The 19,623-nt window shown below is 48.8% G+C and overlaps 4 protein-coding genes and 1 long non-coding RNA gene across 5 annotated transcripts in view; 4 read left to right on the top strand and 1 right to left on the bottom strand.

The window, feature by feature from the left end:
- LOC137907704 (protein L-Myc-1b-like) overlaps positions 1-3,582 on the top strand; it is a 7,565-nt gene extending 3,983 nt beyond the window's left edge. The window contains exons 4-6 of the mRNA XM_068752061.1: positions 1,116-1,192; positions 1,820-1,870; positions 2,339-3,582. Coding sequence (XP_068608162.1) covers positions 1,116-1,192; positions 1,820-1,870; positions 2,339-2,928 — 718 coding nt within the window. The 3' untranslated portion in view covers positions 2,929-3,582. The remainder of the gene's footprint in view (positions 1-1,115; positions 1,193-1,819; positions 1,871-2,338) is intronic.
- On the top strand, positions 32-619 carry LOC137907406 (uncharacterized). The gene is made up of 2 exons (XR_011105934.1): positions 32-222; positions 326-619. It is a non-coding gene; the product is annotated as an uncharacterized lncRNA (long non-coding RNA).
- Positions 3,583-10,292: 6,710 nt separating the features above from the next.
- Positions 10,293-13,105, top strand: LOC137907703 (cytosolic 5'-nucleotidase 1A-like). The gene is made up of 6 exons (XM_068752060.1): positions 10,293-10,430; positions 10,860-11,021; positions 11,130-11,259; positions 12,029-12,151; positions 12,242-12,426; positions 12,734-13,105. The coding sequence occupies exons 1-6, from the start codon at positions 10,293-10,295 to the stop codon at positions 13,103-13,105; spliced, it is 1,110 nt and encodes a 369-aa protein (XP_068608161.1).
- A 1,425-nt stretch (positions 13,106-14,530) lies between these two features.
- LOC137908043 (interferon alpha-inducible protein 27-like protein 2) lies at positions 14,531-16,109 on the bottom strand. The gene is made up of 4 exons (XM_068752402.1): positions 15,826-16,109; positions 15,693-15,722; positions 15,419-15,580; positions 14,531-14,761 (listed from the first exon to the last, which is right to left on the bottom strand). Exons 1-4 carry the CDS (start codon positions 15,833-15,835, stop codon positions 14,676-14,678), a joined length of 288 nt encoding a protein of 95 aa, XP_068608503.1. The 5' UTR covers positions 15,836-16,109; the 3' UTR covers positions 14,531-14,675.
- Positions 16,110-16,730: 621 nt separating this feature from the next.
- On the top strand, positions 16,731-19,396 carry lgals8a (galectin 8a). The gene is made up of 8 exons (XM_068751891.1): positions 16,731-16,769; positions 16,925-17,013; positions 17,212-17,422; positions 17,500-17,619; positions 17,748-17,774; positions 18,178-18,266; positions 18,362-18,530; positions 18,636-19,396. Exons 1-8 carry the CDS (start codon positions 16,731-16,733, stop codon positions 18,783-18,785), a joined length of 894 nt encoding a protein of 297 aa, XP_068607992.1. The 3' UTR covers positions 18,786-19,396.
- The last annotated feature ends 227 nt before the right edge of the window (positions 19,397-19,623 follow it).

Raw genomic sequence — 19,623 nt, 5'->3', positions numbered from 1 at the left:
TTCTGACGCTCGTTCTGTCCTTTCAGACTCCTTGCAAAGGAAACTGAGCGAATTCCTGCCCAGAGTTCTGGATAGTTCAAGCGACGCAGGCGTTCTTAAAGACCCGCCCAAAGTGCACGTCAGCCACGCCCACGATCTGTGCAGCCGGTTGGCCGCCATCATGGAGTCCATCCACAGCGCCTCGGTGGTTGTTGTGAAGTAAACCCTGAATAAGACTCCCCGGTCCGACCTGCACTCAACCTGCTGTTGGATCGTGGTCTGCTGGTTTCCCAACAGCTAAATTATACTGTGTATTTTCATTTTGTTGTTTTACCTGCGCACACAGGAAGCAGCATGCCCAGACGTTTCAGAGGCCTCAAATCTTTCTTCTGCCACAAACCAACCAACGACCCCGATCTGCTGAAAAACACGAGAGAAGCAGGTCGCACCAGCTAGCATTAAGAACGATAGACGCTGCCTGAATGAGGATCAAAGGCCAGCAGATAGACTCTGCTTGAATGAGGATCAAAGGCCAGCAGCATGCTACGCTAACACCCACGCCTGGATGCTGATTTCACTGCAGTTTCACTTTTAGTCTGACGTACTCAATAAATACTTTAAATTCTTCTTTTGATGATCAGTACAGTGTCTAAAAGTGAAGTTATTGAATATTGTGTCGTGTCTTTCTTCACTGTTGCAGCAGTTTTGCCATTAGCAGACGGTCCCTTGGCGCTCAGCCAGCTCCGCGTAGACGCCGTAGCATGTATGAACTATCGTTGTCTACCTACAACGATAGTTTATATCTCGATGACGTTTCGTTAAGGAGCCATTGATGCCGGAAGTCCGGATCTGTGACTATCGAGCCAACTTTACCGAACTGGTTCATCCGGTAACCAGGAGTCCAGGAACGAGCAGGAGTCCTGGTCCTCTGGAAGGTTGACCAGCCTCAAGTTATTCAGACGGGCCCTGGTTTCCATAGCGATGAACCTTTCCTCGGGGCTTTATTCCTCTTCTCCACACTGTGCTCCTTCGCACTCGGATAAATCTTTCCTGGTTTCTTCGAGTCTCCCGTCCAGTCTGCCGGTGAACTCAGATCAAGTTATTTATTGCGCTGATAATTTGTTCTTCATCCTCAGACATCTCTCCTCCACGTTAGCCTCCTTGCTAACATTGCGCTCCATATTCTGCGCCCCAAAGTCCGTTAACTTTGATTGTCGGTATTTTCCCTCCATCTTTGCTTGTCTTCCCAATATTTGGCGTTTTCAATTCTTGCGTCAACTTGCTTGGTATTTCAATAGGCGGAATATTTTAGGATGTATATTCAAATGAAGCGGAGCAGGTTGTTTTATTCTCATTATATGTTGTATAAATCATCATGCTCCTCAGGGGGAAAATAGTTTCCTGAATCTGAAAATGAAAAATGTCAAAGTTTTAGATGCTCTCGAGTCTCGATAATGTCTTGGTCTTGGTTAGTGTAATAATAATAACTAGAATAATAGTTTCAATCCCATTTCAGCAATAAAAGCCCAGAAAATACCGTGAGGTCATTCAAGAAAACAGCAAACAGATGCTGCAGGACAGCGTCCCTCATTTCTGTCTCAAACAGATGCTGCAGGACAGCGTCCCTCATTTCTGTCTCAAACAGATGCTGCAGGACAGCGTCCCTCATTTCTGTCTCAAACAGATGCTGCAGGACAGCGTCCCTCATTTCTGTCTCAAACAGATGCTGCAGGACAGCGTCTCTCATTTCTGTCTCAAACAGATGCTGCAGGACAGCGTCCCTCATTTCTGTCTCAAACAGATGCTGCAGGACAGCGTCCCTCATTCCTGTCTCACACAGATGCTGCAGGACAGCGTCCCTATGGCTCGGAGTCCCGCTCGGATTCATCCGGTAAGGAAGTAGCAGCCGGTCCGCGCCCCACCCTGTCCCCGCCGTGGGATCATGTTGCCCTGTAACAATGCGTAATATGGAACGGAGGGGGCGCCGATGCGTAAACGTGCGCACGGCGCAGAGGGTCACATCGAAACGGTTTATTTGACTCTTTTTGACAATATACCACATGTCTGCGAAATCTTTTAAAAACCGCGCCCCCATTGCTTTTACGCGAACCCCCCCCCCCCATGTCTGCTCGACATTACAATCAGAGTGCGGCAGAGGGGCGGGGCGATGTCCTGGTGATTTATTACCCCCACACATGCATAACGACACGCTGTGACACCCCCCCCCCCCCCCCAGATCTGTGCGTTAAAACTAAATAACAATGAAGAGCGAGTTCCTGCAAGCTTTGTGTTGATGCCCACAGCGTAGTCTTGCAGGATGACATGTGCATTGACGGATTTTCCCCCTGTGCGATCACAGATGATGACGAGGATGATGACGACGAAGAGGAAATCGACGTGGTCACCGTGGAGAGCCAGCAGAACCGGACGCGACTGGTCAATGTCAGGAAGCCGGTGACCGTCACGGTCCGAGCCGATCCCTGCCCCAAACGGTTCCACGCGTCTGTCCACCGCCAGCAGCACAACTATGCAGCCCCTTCTCCAGACAGCGATGAGGAGGAGGAGGAGGATGAGGAGGAGGACGACGAGGAGGAGGAGGAGGAGGAGGAAGAGCAGGAGCCTCCAATCAAACGCATCAATCGGAAAGCCCTCGCCTCCCCCTCAGAGACGCCTCAAACGTCAGACACGGAGGACACTGACCGCAGAAAGAACCACAACTTCCTCGAGAGGAAGAGGAGGAATGACCTCCGCTCCCGTTTCCTCGCCTTACGCGACCAGATCCCCGGCCTGGAGTCGTCCAAGACCCCGAAGGTGGCCATCCTGACCCACGCCACAGAGTACCTCACGGAGCTGATGGTCAAGGAGAAGCGGCAGCTCCAGGAGAAGAAGCGTCTCAAGGTCCGGCAGCAGCGGCTGCAGCGCAGATTATCTGAGCTGAAGCAGCGGTGAAAAAATCTGCCTCCTCTGGACTTATGCTCAATGTCACTTTCAAATGCTTCATGTGTTTTTTTTTAAAATAACAAACATGCCTCATGTAAATAATCTATGGGCTTCCTGAACTGACTTTGCTGGCCTATGACCCGCGATACCAGGAGGCGTGGCCAGTGTGCTGTTTTTTTTATTTTTTATTTGCACAGTTATGAGCAATGGTTATGGAATTACTTTTTATAGCTTCGGCTGAAATTCCCAAGAACTGGGAGTGAGAATCGGTGAAGCAGTGTGTTTATACACACATGCATATGTGTATCCTTCAGGGTGTGTGTGTGTGTGTGTGTGTGTGTGTGTGATGGAGAGACGTGCCGATGCCTCTGCATGCGAGCGAGCGAGTCGGGTCCCGGTTCGCTAGGATTGTGTGACTTTCCTGATGTACAGTCTGTAAATATTCTTGTTGCTCCTGTTGAAAGAGCCAAAAACAAAAAAGCCGTCGGCGAGCTCTGCTCCTCTTAAATGACGCGCCGTCGGGCGCCGAGGAATCTCTATTTTGGTAAGAAAATAGGAAAATATGGGCAAAAAAAAAAAAAAGAGTCGCACTGCTGTACTTTATATTCACACGTCACTTTGTGATTTTTGATGCTTCTCCCAATTTTCTTTTGAGCATGCTAACATTACATTAAAATTTATACCATTTAACGACACGACTGGCGCTTTATTACAGCTTTCCAAAAGTTCCACGAAAATGCAAAAAGGGACCTTTTGGCCCCAAATGATGCTCAAACAGACGCAGACGCGCTCGGCGGCCTCGTGTGTAAACCGTTACGTCTTCAGCAGCTGTTTGGACTCGGCGCGTCCTTGGACTGTCCTTGAGTGCGGATCCTCCCCTCTGCAGTGGCTGCTGCACGCCGGCCACCTGATAACGCTCTGAACTAGGTTACACTCACGCACATGCCCGACGGTATCTTTAGAACGGCCCCGGGGGGGGGGGGGGGGGGGGGATCGGGCTGCTTCATGCAGCCGCCGCTGCTCTTACTGATGTTGCTGCTCCTGAGTGATGGATGAGATCTACTTTTCCCTCTCCACGTCTATCCAAGTGAAAGAAGGGATGAAAAATAAAACTTTTTGATTAACGAAGACCGAAAAGGAGAGCATTTGGCACGTTTAAAATGTTCTTACTAACCCTAATAATTGTCACGTGATGCTCCTTTGCCCTTTTGAACTCGCTGACAAGTTTCTGCACGCCTGAATGCCGGCGGTTTGATGTGCCGTAGTAAAGCCCAAAGCAACCATTTCATTCTCGTGCAGCCTGATTGACCTGCTGGACACACCCTGAGCTACAAACCGTCTTGCACCTCGCCGTCCTTTGTTTGCGCCCGGGAGAAGATTGTGTTTCACTCTGGGCCCCATTCCCAGCCCAGAGGGCACGCTATTCTGGCCAAAATGATCCAACGAGTCACAGGAAGCTCAGTCAAGACAGACAGATGAGCCTATTGGGAATAATAAACGACAGAAAGGTTTTTTTTTTTTTTTGTTCAAATAAAAACTCCAGGCCTTTTAAGCTCTCAGGGAAACTGAAAACATGCAAACCGAGATCAGGTAATGACTGAAGGTCCCAGTAAAGCGCATCAACCATAACATTTCCATCACCTGTGACTACAGCTGAAAAGCACACAAATGGCAGACGGAATGACTTGAATATTTCTACAGGAGGAAGTAAAAGCAGAAATCAGATACGAGGACGTGGAACCGATAGCAACCAGTCTGACATGTTTCCTGTTACCGCCTGACCACGAAATCTATCTCCAAGTGCTGCAGCACGGCGGCCGGAAATCAATCATTAACGCAATAATCTAGTCAAGGTTCAAAGACGTTCTCCCTCAGATGTACTGTTAAGCGTCGCTTCCTGTTTGTCTCGGAGACAATGCGAAGCATTAAATCCACGCTGTGTTTCCGGGGGGGGGGGGGGGGGGGGTGTGCCTTTGGAGAAAGCTTGCACACTTTCTTTTCCAGCGCTGGAATAATAAGGGCCTGTTGTTGGCGGTTAACTCGCAGGACCAGATTTTCTGCTTTCAAGTTGCGAGCGACTCCCACGCGGAGCGACTTCTAAGATGCACGTGTGGCACACATGTTCAGACCGTGGAGCATGTGCGGTTCGTTATTTTTGATTTTTTTTTTTTCCGGGGGGGCAATAAAATAAGCCTTCGAGTCCTAAAACAGATGCAACCTGCCAAATTGTGAACCAAATGTGAGAGCGACATCACCCAGTCATGCCCTGTGAAATAGCGGTCTACACATTCCCAGGGTGGCTTCATAGGTGGTCGGATTAAAAGTGTGTGTGTGACTGTGTGTGTGTGTGTGTGGGACTGTGGATAATCAATGATTTGGCTGGATCGATTGATACATCATCCTCACGTGCAAATGCAAAAAGAAAAAAAGCAAACTCCTTGATCTTTCCTTTTTCTATTTCAGCGTATGGATTTCTTCTGTGGCAGAAGAGAATGTGTGACGGCGTTGAACTCGCACACACTGCTGGGAAATCCCTCCACAGAAATGAACAGCTGATGAATGGGCTGACGGCGTGACTCGCTCCAAGCAGAGAGAGAGTCGCAGCTGTTTTAATCTGCCGAGACGAGAGAGGAAAAGTTTCGACCTTGCCAAAAGAAAGAAAAGCAAACGTGACTCTTGGATCCTCTAGAATTGACTTAATCACAAAGCTTGTGTTCTGACAAATAAAGCAGCTTCCCTGATTGGCTGCGCTCCCTGACAAGAAGGAATACCGGCTTCGCTCGTCACGCCGGCGCGTCCTGCCTGTAAAACAACCGCCACAGACAAACGTGATGATGTGGGATCAGGTTTTCCAGGAAAGTGGGAGGACAAAACCAGAAAAAAAAAAACGGTTTGACGCATTGAATCGCTTACCGCTGACTTTTCCAGGAGAGAAGGAAAAAAAAAACAAACAACACAGAGAAACGTTGAGCAACATCTCCTCCGTGTTAACTGGTTGTGCTCTGAATGGCCTGGTTTATGTAGCGTGTTTACACAGCAGGGCGGCAGCGGCGGTTTGTGATTCCAGAGACTTGAACTGCTACTTATCGGCGAGACACACACACGTGGCAGGATGTAGGACAACGGAGGTCTTAGCATAACCTGCCGGGATCTCCTGTGTGGGGGGATACGCTGTGGGGACGTAGCGGGACAGACCCGTCCCCCCCCCACCAGGAGGCTCGGGATAAGTTGAGATTTTGTGACATGCTCAGAGGAAATTCTAGTTAACTGGAAAGAGAAGTGGACTTACTGACATAGACACACACACACACACACACGCACGCACGCACGCACGCACGCCTTCCGTTTGACCCTCCGGGGTCCGGGGGTCACACCAGTCTGAAGTCTTACTCAGCATGTTAGTCAGGAAGTTAAAGTAGAGAAGTAAGTCCTGCGTCAGACAGACGGACTCTGTCCTCAACCCAGTCATCGATTAAATACATTGTTTAAATCTTAGTGGACATCACAAGCAAAAACAGATGCAAATGCGCGCGCGCACACACCACACACACACACACACACACACACACACACACGTGGAGAGAACTTTTGCTGGTCGCACTTTTCCATCTGTGCTTACTGCCCGGCATTCCAGCCTGGTTGCGTCACCGGAGCGGCGGCGCTCCAGTCTGTGATGCTAATATTCAAGAAATGCCTTTTTTTTTTTCATCCTCTCTGACTCCCCCTGATGCCCCTACCCCCACCAGTCTCTGCCCACCTCCCAGGTACTTATCTAAACTATTTTACTGATCTAGGTCAATTCTTCTTCTTTATCTGCTGATCACCCTCCTCCTCCTCCTCCTCAGGCCAGTGTTCATCTGGAACTCGCTGCCTGCTCCACTGGGCAGACACATCTGGCCACAGCGGACTGGGGCGTTTCTTTTTAACCTCAGCCGGTCCAGCAGAACCAGCCGGGAGGTGCGACAGGTTCCCGTGCCGCCGTCCTCCTGCGGCACGATGCTACTCGCTGCACATTCTTTACTCTGACCCCTCATTGTTCGCTACGATCTGAGATCGGTCATCAGCCACGCTGTGTCAGGGGAGCAGGCCCTTCAAACTGGCCTGTCTAATCTGGAGCTAATCCTAATCCCGTTAGCGTAAACACCGGTGCCATCTGGGCTCAGACGCATCGCATCTCTGATTATAGTGGACGCCGTGAGCAGTCGGTAACCGGCGTTGAACTCTCTGACCCGGGGTTAAGGCACAGCCGCGCTGCATGTGTGCTGGCGACGCATTCGGGGTGTACCTCGCTCTCACGTCCATAGCAAGCCGGGAGAGGCTCCGGCGACTGCCGTGACCCGCAAAGTGGGGAAAAGAAAAAGTGAAAGAAAATGGATGTGATGCTTAAAGAATCTCTAAACAACAGCAACGCCGAACGCACTCCCTGAAGTGTGTTTTCTGCTGGAACCGGCTGCTGTGGGTTTGATCCAGAGCGCTCGGACCCGTTTGGCAGGCAGCAGATGTTCCTTTGTGAGGCTCCCTGGTGTTGGGTTGCTTCACTTGAAGTCGGGACACTTGCTGCATCTTTTGAATTCGGCCCCATTGAGCCGTCACCAACCCCCCCCTTCTGTCCCCCCGAAGCTTCTCCAGGAGGGGCTTTACTCCTTCCCCCATCGCCTTTAACCCCCTGCAGATTTCCACCCCCCCCCCCTACACAAACACACACACACCACCACGAATACTATCCCCCGCTCTTGATCACTGCTTGAGTTGCTCTCAGCCTTAAGCAATGAATCAACCCCCGACTCCATCCCTACGACACACACACACACACACACACACACGCACACACACGCACACGCACACACACACTCCAAAAGTGACTTTACTGCAGTGTAAGAGTGTAAATAAAGAAAGGATTTCCAATGAACTGCGCTGAACTGCAGATCCACCTATGCCCCCCCACCCCCCCTCGGTACTACCAGACTGCCTCAGATCGGATGCTGAATGCGTGGCTGCCTCCGATCCTACTACAATTCCTTCTTTTCAGGCCGTGTCTGAATGTGGCTGCTGTTGTCATCGGGCCTGAGTGACCACCACTGTGGGGCTTTATGTAATTATCAGTGCCCCCGCTTCCCTCTTCCACCATACAGGCCTGGGTGTGTGTGTGTGTGTGTGTGTGTGTGGAACTTTGAGAGAGGCTCTGTTGTAAGGCCTAGGAAAAACACAGGCAAGCACACACACACTTCCTGTTTTTGTGTGGAGCCCATTGTCGGCAGGAAATGAGAGGAACTGCTGCTCTCCCTCCGACGGGGCTGATTTCTTTACCTGATGAAGAGATGCTACCGCTAAGCCAGCTGCTAACCGCCTAGTCAGAACCTTCAGGAAGGTGAGGTCAATCCGGACGGTCGCCGCTCTGAAAGCCAAGTCGCAAATCCAATCATGTCATTTGAGCGCGGCGTGGACGCCGCATGACCTTCACACGGGCCCGGGAGGAAGAGGAGCACCAGCTCTTACGTCAGCGGCCAAAGAGTTTGTGTGTGATCGCAGGCGAAGAATTTAAGAGTCGAAGGTGAGGAACGGATTCAATCAACAAAGACCCCCCCCCCCCCTTAGAACAAAGAGCATGCCTGTGGTCGCTTTGAAGGACTGATTGAGGTTATAATTGTCATCTGACTGGCTTGAAGCCTTCAGGCCTTGTTTTGGGGTGGGGGTGGGGGGATGCAATAAAGGGCAGGGGGGTAGCCCAGGCTGTTACCCTCTTTGTTCTCGCCCACTCCACTCATGCCTGCTTCTGTCTCCACCCACAGCCGACCACTGAGCGAGCTATTGTCTCCACCCGTCTCGTGCCAGAACAGGCAACAAGCGGCGGACATGATGACTTTTCTTGTCCTCCTCTCTGCAGGGCCGGTTCTTCACCTGGCGGTTTAAGGACGGTTAGAAAAGGAGGCGAGTCCTGCAAATCTCCCTTCTTTCTCTCTGGAGCATTTCCCGCCACTCCAGCAGGGTGGAGGAGAGAGAGAGAGAGAAAGAGGAGGAGGGGGGGTGGATGTCACAGACGGCAGAAAGAAGAAAGGCTGGCTCTTCTGAGCCTCGCGCCAAAAGCAGACGTTATTTAAATCGGCTCAGTGGGTGCGGCCCAACTGTCTCCACGTCCTCTTAACCCACTCGGAGCACAGGAGACACAAAGACAGAGGCGTTTTATAAATATAGATAAATGTACGATTGAGCAACAGATATAACAGAATATGCAGTGGGTGGACTGGACTAAAACCATTCGATTTGGGTTTTAATAAAACATCAATTCACGAATGACCCATGACACAGAGTGGAAGCAGCCACACAGCGACACACACACACACACACACACACACAAAACAACCTCAGGGTTTCAGAAGAACTTCCTTTTGCCAGTTTTAGTTTCTTTTTCCACATCCTCTTTGTCTACAACCGCCGCAGACATGAATGAAGTGATGAAGACTCCACCAGGGAGCCCAGAGGGGGAGACTGTCCTCCACCGCCCTCTAGTGGCTGTGGGTGTGAATTACAAAAACAGACACCAGGCGCTTCCAAGCACACAAAGAGAGAGGACTGAATAAAGAAGCAGCTCCAAGGAAACATTTCTGTTTTCAATGCACTGAAAATGTAAGCGTTTGATTTGTTTCTCACTTTCTGGTTTCGTCTTCGCCCCCCCCCCCCCTTCTGCATCACCGGGCTTGTTTCTGATTGATGCCACAGGCCTCATCCGGAGGCCTATCGGGCTACGCGTGCAAGGCTGGGCATCCCCACAGCCAATCAGATCCTAGATGTGGGAGGCTGACTTGCCTGTTAGTTGCCTGGCAACTGAGACTGCTGCTTTGTAATTCAAAACATAGAAAGATCCCGCAGGGCGGTACATGGGAGGAGGCAAGAGGAAATTATCGTAAAATGCAGAGGTGGGGAAAAAAGAAAAAAAAGCCATCTCAGGATGAACTCCATTACCCACAATGCAGAGAAAGGAAATGAAATAACAGTACAGAGGGTGTTGCTAAAAATACATTTAGTCGGGCGCCATGGCACATTTCATCTGAAAGGATGCTTTCACAGTCACAAAATAATCTGGTTTGTTGCTGCACCAAGGGCTGAAAGGGTTAAAAAAAGAGCTTGAAGTCAGAGAGAGAGAGAGAGAGAGAGAGAGAGAGAGATAAAGACAGGAGCTGGATGTGGGATGTAATGCGTGGCGAAGCTACAGGTCAGAGGAAACGTTAGCAGCCTTTCCTCTCCATTTTTTTTTCTCCTTTCTGCAGCTTGTCGCTCCTTCTCTGCCTCACCTACTCCCCCGAACGCGAGAGGAGGTGAGGATTCTATGGGGGAACTCCTGCAGCTGTCTGTGGGAACACTGGGACTCACAGAGGATGAGTCTGAACAACGGTAAAACGCCGTTCATCGCTGGTCAGGACTTAACCAGGAATAGCAGCAGCGGCGGCGACCGGACTCAATGGGAAGATACCGCAGTTCTGAAGCCGACGGCGTCCATCGGCATACCCAACCCAGTGAGTACCCCCCCCGATGCGATACAGACCAGATTTCTCATTTCTCAGGGGGCAAAAAGAGGTCGGCACGTCATAAATATGGGACCGATGCGAGGAAACGAAAGCACCGACTCCTCGCCCTGGTGCGGTGAGAGCAAAAGAGCAGTTTACTCAAAAAGATGGAGACCCTACAGGAGCTACAGGCTGAACCCACCGTTACTTCTGTGGGAAACCGAGCACATCCCTGCAGACTTTTGTTTCCGATCAGGTGTACGAGCTTCTGTGCTAGCTGCTGATTGGTTGCCTTACATGCAGACGTTGAGTCACACAGCAGCAACTTCCTGCTCCGGCATAAAAGAAATCTGGGTTGCACATTGAGAAAGGGCTGGCAACGCAACCAGAGCTGCAACTAAACCTTATTAACGCCCCCCCCCCCCCCTCCATCCCCAGATGGACAACGCCATCACCATCGCCGTGTCATCACGGGTCCTCTTCAACGTGGAGAAGGAGCAGCAGATCTATGAGCAGCGTGGCATGGAGGAGTACATCAAGTATCAGGAGGAGCGCGAAAAGCAGCCCTTCAGCCTGGGACCCGCCTTCTCCTTCGTCAAGGTCAGGCACGGTGGAGAGGAACAAACGCAAAGCCCCCGCCCCCCCCATCCACTCCACTCCACTCCACTATCACACAGCTTAAAGGGCGCGTTTGGTCGTTGTTCTCAGGCTCTGGAGGCTGTGAACGCTCGACTCAGGGAGCTTTACCCCGGTAGCGAGGAGCTGTTTGATGTGGTGCTCGTGACCAACAACAACGCCTACGTCGGCCTAAGACTCATCAACACCATCAATCATCACCGTGAGTCACCGGCACAGGAAACACGCGTTGGGCCACGCACGAGTCGTATTTATGTTTTAGCTTGCGCTTTAAATCAGGGGAAGGATTTTAAAGTGGACTAAAATGACTTTATTCAGTATATTATTTTTTTTACCTGTTTGTAGCACGATTAGGCAATCTCTTGAACATGAAGAAATACGTCCCGTAGGTTTTATGTAATCCTTCCAACCAACCAACCAACCAACCAACCAACCAACCCACAAACAGCTGCTGATATTTAACCTCCTGTAGGTGAAGGTCCAAAACACACAACCCTGGCTGGAATTTAACCGCACAGCTTCTGGAAACGTGCAGCAGAGCATCAACAAAAGCTACTTTCAATATTTACTCACCAAGAAGGAACACCAACTCCCGACAGGCTGGCGCATTCAGGCTCCATCGGAATTCCCAAACCTCACCTGAAAGAAATCAACATTAACATTCAAGTTGCATCAAAAATCATGGGAATCCTTCCCGCTGTGAGATGCCTGCTACTTCCACTGATACATGCATACCGAGCAAGGCTGCAAACTAGAGTAGCTACAAAGTCCTGCTGCATGTCTAGAAGTAGGCATCCTAGTATATTGTACTTGTACACGCAAAAACACTGTGGGCTGGACGCCAACCTTATCACCAAGTCTACTGAAGACATCACAAAAACTCCAAATTGTGATACTGCCATTTAAACATCTTTGATCTTTTGTGAGATTCATCTTCAATCTTTGACCGAATTCTTTATTCCTCTTTCCAGAGTTGGCCATCGAACGCATTTGCATGACGGGGGGGAACAGCCCCATTGGCTACTTGAAGGCCTACCACGCTAACCTCTACCTGTCTGCAGATCCAGTCAAGGTGCGAGAAGCTCTGGAGGAAGGTCAGTGCAAAGAGAGCGGCACCTCTTACCGAGAAGGTGTGACGCTTTCCTGCCGCACGTCATGAGATGATTTTCCAACAACGCATTCAGGTATAGCTGCAGCCACCATGTTCTCCCAGGAGAACATGGCGGAAGTGTCGGAGATTCAGCTGCGTGTGGCCTTCGACGGTGATGCAGTCCTGTTCTCGGATGAGTCGGAGCGCATTTTCAAGGCCCACGGACTGCAAAAGTTTTTTGAACATGAGAAGACACATGAGAACAAGCCTCTGGACCACGTACAGTATAAATATATATATATATATGTATATTAGTCATTGTAAAATTGTACTGCCAAAGTCACTTAATGAGATAAGGAAACGGGACTAACCTGCTACCAGACAGTCAAATCTGCATTTTAATCTTTCAGATCTGGAGAGTTAAAAAAAAAGAAGTTATTGGCTTTAATTAAGAAGCTGACAGACAATGCATCAATGCATATGGAGCAAACTTTAAGAAGTTATAATAATAAAAAAATGACATCAATACTGAAGCGCTATGAGCTACATGCGAGATGTGGACTGAGCATGCTTAATCTTTCCACAGGGGCCATTGAAAGGGTTCCTGGAAGCTTTGGGAAAGCTCCAGAAGAAGTTCTACCAGAAAGGCCACCGGATGGACTGCCCCATCCAGACCTTCCTGGTGACCGCTCGCAGCGCAGCCAGTTCCGGAACCAGAGCCCTGAAGACGCTGCGCTCATGGGGGTTGGAGATCGACGAGGCCCTCTTCCTAGCAGGGGCGCCCAAGGGTCCTGTGCTGGAGAAGATAAGGCCGCACATTTTCTTTGATGACCAGATGTTTCACGTGGAAGGGGCGGCAGAATTAGGGACAGTAGCGTGCCACGTGCCCTACGGGATAAGTCAGAGAGTAATCAACAAGGGAGTCATGGACAAAGAGGCCTCGTCAGCACACAAGTAGTCTGGACAAAGGCCGAGAGGACTGAAGGGAAATTTAGTTCTGGACTTTGGTAGGCGAAGATTAAAAAAAAAAATGCTAAAAGCAGAATAGAAGTTTTTAATTGATACAAACTTTGTAATAAACAGAGGATATTATTAATTATGAAAAAGAGAGCTTTATATATGTTATATATCGTAATATTACATTGTTAAATTATTTATTTCATGCTGTTCGATGACATTTCCAATATATTATTCACAATGTGAACATCCCAACAAGAAACGGCTTATTAACAGGTAAAAATTGTAAATGAGTCTTTATCATTCATTAATAAGCTGCAGGCACTGATGTTATAATAAGAAAAAAGAAATATTTGGGTTGCGACATGATGAAAAATGTCATTGACTGGTTGAACATGGAGATCAAAACCAAAATCTCTTTGACAGTTTTATGGACAGGCGTGACTGCACAGTGTTATTATTGCACAGAGGACAAACAGGAGTTAGAGGGATCGCTAATAATCTGCTAGCTCTAATGAATCTTTCTCTGCTCAACTCAGATTGTTGACTGCTTGAATATGGTTATTGAGCATCGGCTGTCCTAAATGTTATCTCATAACAGAACACGTCTTCCATGTCCTGGAATGCAGCAGAGAATGGAGCCGGAGCAAATCCGTTAACACAAAGCACCTGTCAGAACGAAGCTCCGTCTCCCTGGGATCCCACACAAACAATAACGTCGTGCAGGCGACCGGCGGATCAGTTCCCTGGATGCAGAGTATTGTTAAAATGATGCCATTTTCCTTCATGTTTATTTTTCCCGACAAAGACTAAATTTGATACGTTAAACATTTATTTATATCCATCGTATTCCAAAGTGAGTTTTTGCTCCTTCTAACCAAAGTGCCTATCTGGTCAGTGTCTCCCTTGTCGTCACCTTATTTGATCCTTAATTTTGTTGTTACCGGTTCTGCTGGTCTTGAATATGAAGTTTGTACTTTGTACTTGTACTGTGTGTTAATCTGGCTAAAGCCGAGCTAAATTAGCGCTATTCACTGATAGGCAGTCAAGTCTTTCCAAGTAGTTTCAAGGATAAAATTAAGATTAAAGTATTATTGTGAACCCAATTTCCTTTTGTTCCTAACTCATTCAGTAAGATGGTTCGTATCCACGGAGATGTTGTAAATGATTAGAATGTCTTCCCCATCACAGAATGATTAGTCGCCAACCTATTTCTAACACAATTATGTAATAAAACGTTTTTTATTGTCCCTATTTACTCTGACAACCAATAGTAGTAAAAAAAAAAAAAAAAGCAGTAACCTACTTTATTGTAGTACTAGTAATCTATTCTGACAGGTTATTCCTTCATCTGTGTTTTTTGGGTTCGACAGAAGTATTTTCATTACTGAACTATAAAGTAAAGATGACTGAGACCTTCCTGGTGATAATTCTTTATTAATTATAGTGCTGAATAATAAGTGCACTCACTCAGGTGTGATAACAAAATGAAAACTGGTAAAGGCTCCTCGGGCTTCCAGTGGTGAACGGGGAATCGGATCACCAAGTGGGACGTCGTGAGCGGATCATTATTATTTGAACAAGCCCGCCACCGCCCCCGCTGCTCCTCCAACGCCAGCCACGACTGCCGTGGCGAGTATCGGCAGACCAGCAGCACCTAGAGCCCGGAATAATTTGGTAAAAATCAGGGAATCACATGACAAAAAAACAACTCAAGTGAGCCAGCATTACCACACAATTGAGTCCACTGAGTTCTACTAGGGCGGATCTAGCCATCAATTCTAGCCCATATAGATTAGATATATTATATACTGAGAACCCAGGAAAAAAAAGTGTCTTCCATTTTCCTTTTTTTATTTCTTACCGGGGTAAAAGAACATCTTACAATTTAGACTTTTTGAAATGTATTTTTATTTTTTAACTTGCAGCATGTTCACTGTCGTGGACCTTTTGACTTTTTGCGTGAAAAGACGGCAAAAACTCAAATGATCAGACATGTGACACGTTGTGGTTGGAGTGTGATCGTAATCAAAAAATACCTTTATTAAAAATGCAAAACAATAATTTGGAGATCAATAGACTGAGTTAGTAAACTCTTAATTTTGTAAAAATAGATTTTTCTCCTTTTATTTAGTCTGTAATATTTAATCCACATCATGTCATTTTTGTTGTTGTTGATTTTTCCTTTTCATTTCCTGGTTGATGATCTACTTGTTTACCTTCAGGACGCGTAACGTCCACGTCACTGCGGTTCATCCATTGATAAATTAATTGATATACAGTATAAGACATTTAAATAAAGACGGACTTGTACCTGCGGACTGCAGGGCGGCCACCGCGCTCCCGGCTGCGACTCCCCCCCCGTTGGCCACCGCAGCAGCCGACATCATCTTCGCCGCGACGGATCCCGCCGCCACCCCGCCCGCGGTGAAACCCACGGCTGCCAGGACGGCCGGGGCCACGACCACAGCAAGCCCTGCAACGCCACAGCTCGTCGTGAGGAATTTACACGTAAAAAAAGAAAAGAAAAGTGGAATAAAATTAGTTAAACAAATGAGGCATAAATGTTTTCCTTTTTTTTTTTTTACCTGCACCTCCGACCATGGCTGCAATTTTAACTGAAACACGAGATTAAAAAAATGAATTCACCATTTATACATTTTAGTTTAGAAACAATACCATTGTTGTATTTATTGTTATTATTGTTCTATTGATACTTACGTAGGACCATGATGCTCCTCTGTTCAGTCTGGTCTGACTGATCGGGTTCGGCTGGTTTCAGGTATTTATAGTGTCGTAGCTTTTATTTCTTAAGAAACGAAAGTGCAGTTTGATCGAATCACCACGGAGGGCGACAGAGTTCCCCTCATCTCTCGCCCAATGGAAGGGAAACTGAAAGAGTCTTTAAACCACTGCAGAACGTCGCATTCACTTTTATAGTCAACTGGAAAAATAAAAAATAAAAATAAATATACACACACAGTGTAATATATTTGTGTTGGAGATTTAGTTCGCCTTTTATTCAAATATATTTTATATAAAGGATTATAAGTTGATTAAAGAAACATTCGAATCACGGCATAAACTAAACTCTGTAAACTGGATGGCGGGCGCCATTGTTGTTTTTGTTTTTTCGCGAGCACGATCACGTGACACGAGTCGCCCAACGCGGCCTGTTTGTACTTGATCCACAAGGGGGCAGTATAGAGTGGCGTACAAAATGCCCTGAAGAGGGTGACTTTGACCGCTTCAGAGCAAAAACTAAATTTCTTCTTCAGCCAGGTTTGATGAGCCAGGTTTGTGACAATATGTAAAAAATTCTGGTACAAATTTTTAAACAAAACACGTTAAATGTTGCCAATCAAATGATGAACAAGCTGTAGGTTCATTTATTTGTAAATCTGACTGTGCCTCACCAGACATGAACCTCACCGCACGTCACTGGAATCACGGCATAAACTAAACTCTGTAAACCGGATGGCGGGCGCCATTGTTGTTTTTGTTTTTTCGCGAGCACGATCACGTGACACGAGTCGCCCAACGCGCATGCGCTCTGCGCTTCCGGTGAGAAGATGCCCCACCGCTGCTAGCGCCTCAGCCTCCGAGCTCCGCGACAAAAAGACAACATGTCTGTGGCAAACGCGAAACACTCCGTCCTGAATCCGGTAAGGGGGCGGGGGGGTAATCGATTAGTATCGATCCCGCCATCAACAGAGCCTCACGCAGCTTGTAATGCAGCTGCAGCGACACTCCACAGATTGTCGTGTTTCATTTCATCGTCTTTATCATCTCGGTGGTCTAACGCCCCCCCCCCCCCCAGGTGATGCCCTACACGGGGCCCATCCCGGGAGGCCTGCACCCCGGGGAGATCATCATCATCCAGGGCGCTGTGCCCCCAGATGCTGACGGGTGAGTGACGTCATGAGATAACTCCGCTTTTGACCGGATGCATGTTTGCTTTTTTGGGGACTGTGAAACAATAAGCGCCATGAAAATAACAAACCTGGCGGCGGCGGCGGCGGCTCGCCCTCGAGGCGTTCCGCTTCCAGCTCGGATTGAGATTGGTATTTGGCCCAAACTCACCCTCCTCCTCCTCCTCCTCTGCAGGTTCCAGATGGACCTGTCGAGCGGCTGCAGCACGAAGCCGCGCTCCGACGTCGCCCTGCGCTTCAGCGCCCGCTTCGGGGGCTCCCCCTGCGTGGGCTGCAGCTCGCTGCTGCAGGAGCGCTGGGGCGAGGAGGAGACGCTGCATCGGCTGCCCTACAAGCGCGGCGCCCCCTTCGAGACCGTCGTCCTGGTGCACGGCGGCGGCTTCAAGGCCAGTCGCCGGCTGCGCTCCAAGCTGCAACAGGCCTGTATCTAAATACCACATGCTCACCTGCCCCCCCCTTTTAGGTGGCCGTGAATGGAACTCACCTGCTGGAATACAAACACAAAATCCCACTAAGCAGGGTCGACACGTTCTCTGTATGCGGGGAGGTCAGGGTTCACGCCATCGGCTACGTCCCGAACTCGGTGAGGACATTCCCGTCCCTTGTTGGTTTCTCTTTGCCCCCCCGTGAGCCGGTTTATTGACCCCCCCGTGAGCCGCTTTATCGATGCAGCCGATCATTCCTAAAGCTCTTTTCTTTTGACCCTTTTAGGCAATATATTCAGAGTCAGGTGACTTGGTGAGTTTTCCCGTCTGCACCATCTAAGAAAACGAAACCCGCCCCCGGGTCCAAATGAGACATCTTGTGATGTCGCTGAAGGCGGATCGCATTTCCTACAACATTTTTTGTTTTGTTTGTGCACTGGCAGACCTTTAACCCATTCACTGCCAATTGACGTCACAATCGGGTTTGAGATTGAATTCCGCCCTCTCGTCAGCGGCCAATAACTCCAGAACAAAGAAATGGGAGGGACGCAGTTTGTTTTTCCTGATAAAAGAAGAGACTTCAGTCTTTCGCGTAGTACGTTATGGCGTTTGCGTACTCATAGTACATAATATTCTGTGGGTCAAAATGAGCTGAAAACGGCTGGATGAGTTAAAGGACGCCTGAAACCGTTAACGCCGTTCCGCTCTCATTCCAGAGGCTTCCGTACAAAGGCAGCATTCTCAAGGGACTATCTCCCGGCCAGCACATCACAATCAAAGGGCAGGTCAGCACGTACCCCCACAGGTACATTCACAAGTCGTGACCTTGACAGAAGAAAGCGATTTGCTATCAATCGTGTCTTGTCGTTATTTTTTTTAACCCCACGTTTCCCCCTTCAGTTTTACGGTAAACCTCCGCCACAGCCGGACGGAGAACATCGCTCTGCACCTGAGCCCCCGCATGAAGTCTGGCGTGTTCGTCAGGAACTCGTACCTGAGCGAGTCCTGGGGTCAGGAGGAGCAGGAGCTGCTGCCCTCCTTTCCCTTCTCATCGGGGGGGTACTTTGAGGTATTCCTTTGCTCTGAAGGGCTTCCTCTTGCACGCCGGATCAAAAGGTCGGCGCCCGCTGCGTGTTTGAGATCTCACGCGCCCGTTTGTTTGTCGTTTTGTCAGATTCTGATCCTCTGTCAGCCCCATCAGTTCAAGCTGGCCGTGAACGGCGTGCACTTGTTCGAGTTCAGGCATCGGGTGCAGGACCTGAGCAGCATCGACCAGCTGGAGATCATGGGCGACCTGGAGCTGGCCGACGTTAAGCTGTGGTGACTGCGGACTCTGGAGGTTATCGGTGCTACGTTAGCTTAGCCACAACGGAAGCCGGGAAGGTGCGAACCCTGCGCCGGACCTCGGGTCTGGGTAGCCGTGCACCAACCATCCATGACCGATTTAAGCTCCTCTAGCATTTTGACTGACCGTGGAAGGAGATCCTTCGCCAGCGGACGGACGCTCGCGCTTTAACCGCCGGATCGCCGGCCCGTGAGCCGTCGTGACTTTCACGTCTACGAGCTCCGTTCACGTTGGCTAACATCTGAAAGCGCCTCTCCTACTGAGACATGCTAATAGTGCACAGTTTAAGCAGAGCAGGACATACTGTATGTGTAAATGTTAATAAGAGATCAAGTATTGCCTTTGTTGAACTGAGCGTACAGCCCCCCCCCCCCCCCCCCCTTGTTGCAAAGATGTACGAAGGATTTTCAACGGAAACAAGACCGCAAGGGCTTTTTTGAAATGCTCCTCTTAGACAGGTTTGACTGTACTTGTACTGTAATACATGCTACTGTTTGACTGTACCCGTTCTCTAACATTCTATCTAATAAATATATTCATCATCAACATCCTTTCAAATCCTACTTGCAGTGCTTCTGCTCAACCACAAGGCCGCAGAGGAGAGCTAAGTATGGCATCCTTTGAGGAAGACGCAGATTACTTCTCGTTTTTGGGTGACGAAAATGTAATTCTCTTTTCAGATCAACCACAAATCGCGTGGGTAAATATCGGTAATAATAGCCTAGTTTATGCCCTCAAAGGTTAAACCTGCAAAACCGTGTGTGAAGATAACCTCTGAAGAGATGCTAATACATTCCTTCTAGCCCAAAGTCAATCG

Source organism: Brachionichthys hirsutus, chromosome 18, assembly GCF_040956055.1.
Source record: "Brachionichthys hirsutus isolate HB-005 chromosome 18, CSIRO-AGI_Bhir_v1, whole genome shotgun sequence".
NCBI lineage: Eukaryota > Metazoa > Chordata > Actinopteri > Lophiiformes > Brachionichthyidae > Brachionichthys > Brachionichthys hirsutus.
Note: the sequence above shows the minus strand (reverse complement) of the source record. Positions and strands in the feature narration are given on the sequence as shown.

What these genes read in the sequence shown, in the direction of transcription:
- lgals8a (XM_068751891.1), top strand. Translation starts at nt 16,731, where the DNA reads ATGTCTGTGGCAAACGCGAAACACTCCGTCCTGAATCCG. An exon ending in TCGGCTACGTCCCGAACTCG is followed by an intron (nt 17,620 to 17,747) that starts GTGAGGACATTC and finishes TGACCCTTTTAG; the next exon opens with GCAATATATTCAGAGTCAGG. An exon ending in ATTCAGAGTCAGGTGACTTG is followed by an intron (nt 17,775 to 18,177) that starts GTGAGTTTTCCC and finishes CTCTCATTCCAG; the next exon opens with AGGCTTCCGTACAAAGGCAG.
- LOC137907703 (XM_068752060.1), top strand. Translation starts at nt 10,293, where the DNA reads ATGAGTCTGAACAACGGTAAAACGCCGTTCATCGCTGGTCAGGACTTA. An exon ending in CCATCGGCATACCCAACCCA is followed by an intron (nt 10,431 to 10,859) that starts GTGAGTACCCCC and finishes CTCCATCCCCAG; the next exon opens with ATGGACAACGCCATCACCAT. An exon ending in CAACACCATCAATCATCACC is followed by an intron (nt 11,260 to 12,028) that starts GTGAGTCACCGG and finishes TCCTCTTTCCAG; the next exon opens with AGTTGGCCATCGAACGCATT.
- LOC137908043 (XM_068752402.1), bottom strand. An exon ending in AGCCATGGTCGGAGGTGCAG is followed by an intron (nt 15,581 to 15,692) that starts GTAAAAAAAAAA and finishes GTGGCGTTGCAG; the next exon opens with GGCTTGCTGTGGTCGTGGCC. An exon ending in GGCCGCCCTGCAGTCCGCAG is followed by an intron (nt 14,762 to 15,418) that starts GTACAAGTCCGT and finishes TCCGGGCTCTAG; the next exon opens with GTGCTGCTGGTCTGCCGATA.